Raw genomic sequence first — 6,068 nt, 5'->3', positions numbered from 1 at the left:
TGCCAACTCTGGTCACCATTTTTTATAACTTGCAATAACAGCACAAAGTTTGGCTTTTTAAAATGCGGTTTACCCCTGAGAACAAGCCTTTATTAACTGTGGGAGAAGATGTAAATAAAAGGCATTTCTGATTAATGAACAGAGAAATATGCCTGATAAAGAGTGTATGTGTGCCAAGACAGAGAGAATACTAGACAGAGAGAGTACAGAGATCCTTTTTGTACAGAGTTTTGTGCATTGTGGTTCTTTGCTACAACAGAAGCAACACGTTCACGCAGAGGGACGTTTCCTGCTCTCGCTATTGTGGTCGGAAATGGAAAATTCAGAAAAAAGGATTGATTGTTTCAGTGTTCAGATCATCTGTATCCTGCACTGTATAATCATGCACCCAATATACTATTGCACTTCATTATGTTGAGTATTATACCAATGGTGTATGAGAAAAATAATAGTTAGTTGTGAACATGAAAGTACAGCGTGTGAGTCAAGTTCATTATAGCGCTTCTTTTGAAAAATAGCACTCTAATATCTTATATTATGAATATTATAATAAATTGTAAGAATAAGAACATTTATGTTCATAATAAGTTTGTTTTTGACATTTTATATTTTAGTTGTATACTATAATTTGTAAATGCAGAGATTTGTTACACATTAATTTGTGCAAACTAGAATAACATTGCTGTACAATTACATTTTCATTTAATTTCAAGGATGTAACCAAATATTCAAGATAGGGGCGAAATTAAAGTAAAATTTGAAGAATTGGCCATTGAAAATCCCATATCGATCAACCACTAATCTAAATATTGGTGGGGATTCAGCCCACTCAATGTTTTGAATCCGTTTGAATCCTTCATTTTCACCTAATTTTTTAAATAACAGCATCATTTTACTCGCAAAAAGAAATCAATGCAAGATTAGAAATGTATGAGCAATAAACTTTTTAACTAGAGTACAAATTACTGATTTTGCAAATTTTACAAATTGCAAAAAGCAATAAGGAAACTTTCAAATGCAAATTCAAAGAAAAGCATTAAAAAACATTTCACACATAATTTGTTTGAATAAATACAATGAATGTACATTTCAACAACAGTGAGTGGTTTATGACACTACACAATGCAGACTCAGTGTGTCTCTTGAGATGTGAATGTTTGCAACGAATAAGGTAGCCGTCACGTTTCCTGTTTGTAACCGAAAACGTCTAAAGACGATAAAAATAGCACAACTCTGGTGCACTTCTTGTTGAACATGCTCACGTACAGGTGAAAGGTTTTATCAGACAAGGCTTTATCGGACATTTGACCCTAAAAAAATGACAACAGGTAAGAAGAAAAATGCTTTATCACTTCTGTATGTGAACGTTCTTTGCTAACAGTATTTCATCACATCACATTGTGTTTAAATGAAAGCTGTTTTGTTGTCTCAATAGAGATTATTGTATAATGGCAGACTAAAACTGAATTTTGTATTGTATTTTTGCGTGTTTTCTTTATGGTTCTAAATTGTTTTTTTGTTCTTAACTGATGAATTGAAATTAAACCCTGACATATTAAACGTTCTTTTGAATAATACAGTAAATAATCTGCACAAAACAATTATTAATAATACGAATTTATGAATTGATCCAGACTAGAGAAGTGTATTAATGATATGAGTGATAATAATTATATTGTTAGATTCATGAAATTCATTCAGTGTAATGATATCTCCGGAAACTTAACCAACTTTTTCAAATGCTCTTAATGATTTGTGCTTATATACTCTTTAAGATGATATATGGCTATTAAAATGTTATGCAAATATTTAAATATTTAAAAAGAAAAAAAGAAGAATAAAGAATTATAAAATAAAAAGCCAGGCAAAATAATGAAAGTTTGTAATATAAATATTCTATAAGGTGTAATGGGAACTTAATGCAATATTATATCAAATCATGATCTGTCATTTAACTCTCTCTTTCAAAATCAGATCACTGCAAGTTTGAACATGTGGCTATTGCTCTGATGTCTACTGCACTGCTGATATCTGTGTCTATAAATGTTGCATTCTATTTATTAAGAAGAAAGGAAAAAAAATCTGCAGGTATGCTTCATACGTCTGACTTTTTACAGAACATATATAAAAAAGATGCATTTTAAGAAATGTATAACAACTTTAGTTCACAGTTCCAAACTGTATCTTTTTTTAATCAGCTAATGAAAACATGTTTGAATATGGAGAAGAGCCATTACGTCGAGATTCACTTCAGTCTTACAGGTGATGATCAGCACATTGTTCGAATAAAATTCATATTTTATGTAATTATGTATTCTGATTGACAGAAAGTAGCTTTGATTTAACGTGTAATAATCCTTTTCCACAGCCACAACCCTCTGTAAATACATTTTGGTTATGTGTTGCAGGTTTGAAGATGACGAGATGGAAAGACAGGAAAATCCTATTTATGGGAATATCTGTATAGATGGAGGTGGTAGGTTTAGCTCACAAATACACCAATCACTTTAAGTAATCCAATGTCTGTCTGCTATTTACTATTAATAATTAAGCTGTCATGATGACATTGATATGTATTTAATGCTTGATCAGGAGCTTTCGAAATGTCTCCGGAGGTGTGCTATGAACAAATGACACAGGCAAGCACAGTAAAGCAGGGATTAAAGGTATGGTCTTCCAACAAATTACATGGAAATTGCTGACATATGATCTACAGTAGTGTCCAAAAGTGATGTCCAGAGGAGATATTTGTTTTAATGAACCTAAGTTCAATTAATCCATCAATATATGAGTATATTTTTTTTTATAGAGCAAAACAGTAAACCTGGTTAAGGCATTTATCTGACAAATTTATTTGGAAAAAAAGGCAAACTACTTTTTTACTTTTACAGAAAAAAATTAAGTCTATAAAACATGCACAACGAAAATGCATAGAAAAACAAAAAGCATACATTAACTACAACATATTTATATTTCATTGGTTCTCTCTTGTTTTTGCATATGTTCATAATTTCTTTGTATGACAGTCTGGCCAAAAATGATGTCCGCACAATTGTCCGATGTCCGTACAATGGCATGTTTCAATGTATTTTCACAAATAAAACAGTTGACTCCAAGCACAACTACGCAATATGCAAAAAAAAAAAAAAAAAAAAAAATCATTACTTATATTATTTATAAAACTAATTTTTTATAATATTGGAATAAAAGGTGTCAATTTTCACCTGGACATCACTTTTGGCAACTACTGTACATCAGTAAGCGTGAAATATATTTAAAAAACAATGAGTTCACTCATTAACCGTAGAAACGTGGATCTTCTGTACGCTTCATCAGTGTCTTTATGAAAAATGTCTTTATTTTTACTTATGTATTTATTTAAATTTACTTTACAGTATTTATTACAGTATTAAATACTTATCAGTGTTTATATTTTTTTATTTAAATTTATTGGTTAGTTATGGTTGGTTATTAAACTCTTAACGGTGACTCCTAACCATAACTATTAAATTATACAGTTTTAAAGTAATATCTGTCACGTATTACATGTGTTGTAAGTATTTTCAACAAAGAAAAAAGAGGCTCAAAATTAAAAAGCAGAACTTCTAATACTGCATTGTGTGACATTTTTCATAAACAATCATGGCTTGATGTTTTAAATTTCAAAACCTTCACAAAGGCAGCGTGAGAATGTACACATGATAACTATTTTAAGCTCGCCCTCCCACACATTTTACTGAAAACAGACATGCGTGTGGAAGCAGGTCTTTTAATGAATGCAGCTGTGGTCAGCGTTCTCAGACCACTCTTCAGCAGTATGTATGTCAAAGGCATCATTGTTATGCCACATTAATAGCTCGCTAGCTAAACGCTCAGGTTTGAGCAACAATAAAGGTATTTCTGCGAGATATTGAGACATTTTTGGCAAGTTAAATTCACTATGAAATCAAAATTGACAATTACATTTTTTTAATTGCAGTGCTTATTATAAATGATTTATTCATGCACATCATTATTTTATATGTGCCCTCGTAGTCTTTAATCAATAACGTTGATGACGTGTACCCATGCGAGGGCAACAACGATCCAATCAATTCCCTAAACAGCGCAACAGTCGGGTTCCGGAAGTAAAAACATTTTCTCCATAGGGAAAATTTTAAACCTTTTAAACCTTTAAAGACAACCCTACTGTGAGCTACAGGGTTGTTAATAGATAGTATTTGCTTCTGTTCAAGATGTAAGCCCGCATTATTTCAACTTAGTTTTAAAATAATTGTGTTTAACTGTGGATTTCGTAGTGAAAAAAACAACATTACCCACAGAAAATTCCACCAATCAGAGTCTCGCTAAAAGCAAAAGTGCCAAAAAAGCTCTTTAGCTCCGCCCACTCCCATGAAGCACCACAAATGTGATTGATGTAATTAATCTCCCTATATGCTCTCAAAATACTAAAATATTTGAATATATTATGCATATTTTGCAATTAACTTTATATATAAAATTGTTTATATATGTATATAAATGAGTAGTTTTATATTATTCCATTATTTTTTTATTCGATTATGCTGTTCGCAATGCTTAATGGGATAGTACACAGTCTTGTACCTTTGTATTTTTGTCTGATTTAAAAAAAATGTTTTTGCTTAAATTCAAAGTTTGTAATGTTATGAATCACCTCGTAGCTGATTGGCTTGGTTCATGGGTTATACTGCTTTAACAAAGACTTTTTTAAAAATCACTATCGGAGAAATGAATGGAAAAAATACTTCTAAAAACTGACGCTGCTGAAAAAGTGCACAGGCACTGTTCTTTTTTTCACTAGGATATACATTACAATTGGGAAGCACCGTTTCATGCTGACTTTAAAACTGAGTTTTACACTATTTCAACACTAAAATCAGAGATGCAAGATACCATAGCGTAGGTTTACAATCAGAGACTTAGAGAAAGCTTTTTACCAGTATTGCGCAACTTATTGCAAAATTCTTTTGATGGCATTTGTTATGTTGCAATTTAACCTGAATGCCAAAATGAGGCAAGGTACAGTAAGTATTTTTTTTTCCACTGCATTGATTGTATTAGATCATGAAAATACAGCTTAGGTTTGTTATCATCTCACAGGTCCAGCAGGGGGATGTGTCCTACGCCTCTCTGGATCTGACTGTCAATAAGAAGCGTAAGAAAAAGAGAAAATATCAAAAACAGGCTCAGGCTCACCAGGCCCAGACGCATCCTCAACCCGCACCCCATCAGAATTACACGGACCAGGATAACGAGGATGATGTCACCCTCCCGTCCCGGAGCAGCAGCCTCATGGTTTCACGTCACAGTATCTACCTCAACAGTCATCAAGTAGCCCTGGAGGCAGAAGAGAGGGAGAGAGAAAGAATGATGGAAATGGAAAGAAATGAAAATGCAGAAAGGGAGCTCGAGATGCACAGAAATTTGCACGAAGGCTTTGATCACTCCCTAGGTAGATCAAGACAAAGTCTAAAACAGGACAGTTAACATTGTGAGAGTTAAAAAAGCCTTTAGCATCGTAATAGATTAAACAGGAAACTGTGGGGTGGTGCTGGCAACAGTATTTAAAGCACATGATTCACACGCCAAATTATTATTTCTCTCTGTGCAAAAGCATGCAGAGGAGACCAGCTATCCACTATGAGACTGCGGCCAATCGAGACACATTTAAATAAGTTTACCACTTTAAATGTGCTTTCTTGTTTCTTGCCTTTAAAGGCTTACAGTTTTGGTTTGTTGTGTTGTTCTACATATACTAAGAGGAATATGTTAAATATTTAATCAGCTTGTTTCTTGCTATCTTTTAGATTTTCAAGACAACAAATAAAAGTCTGTTTGTGCAAAGGTTGATTGATGACTCTAGTAATTTGATGTACCCATACGGTCTACGCACAAGACATAAGGACCGTTTTACCAATAATAACTGTTGGAGATGTTTTTGTGACTTTTTTTATGAATGACTTTCATATAAAAGTCATATAAAAGTCACATACTTTCATATTTTTTTCTTTGAAAGCTTTTAAGAATGTCTGAAGATGTAAAAATGT

At 32.7% G+C, this 6,068-nt stretch overlaps 1 protein-coding gene across 1 annotated transcript; it reads left to right on the top strand.

The window, feature by feature from the left end:
* Window positions 1–1,186: 1,186 nt before the first annotated feature.
* On the top strand, window positions 1,187–5,871 carry LOC311076223 (uncharacterized protein). The gene is made up of 6 exons (XM_084104253.1): window positions 1,187–1,328; window positions 1,975–2,088; window positions 2,199–2,262; window positions 2,409–2,476; window positions 2,593–2,666; window positions 5,122–5,871. The coding sequence occupies exons 1-6, from the start codon at window positions 1,319–1,321 to the stop codon at window positions 5,506–5,508; spliced, it is 717 nt and encodes a 238-aa protein (XP_083960379.1). The 5' UTR covers window positions 1,187–1,318; the 3' UTR covers window positions 5,509–5,871.
* Window positions 5,872–6,068: the final 197 nt, after the last annotated feature.

This window comes from Abramis brama, assembly GCF_963993115.1.
Source record: "Abramis brama genome assembly, chromosome: 25".
Classification (NCBI taxonomy): domain Eukaryota; kingdom Metazoa; phylum Chordata; class Actinopteri; order Cypriniformes; family Leuciscidae; genus Abramis; species Abramis brama.
Note: the sequence above shows the minus strand (reverse complement) of the source record. Positions and strands in the feature narration are given on the sequence as shown.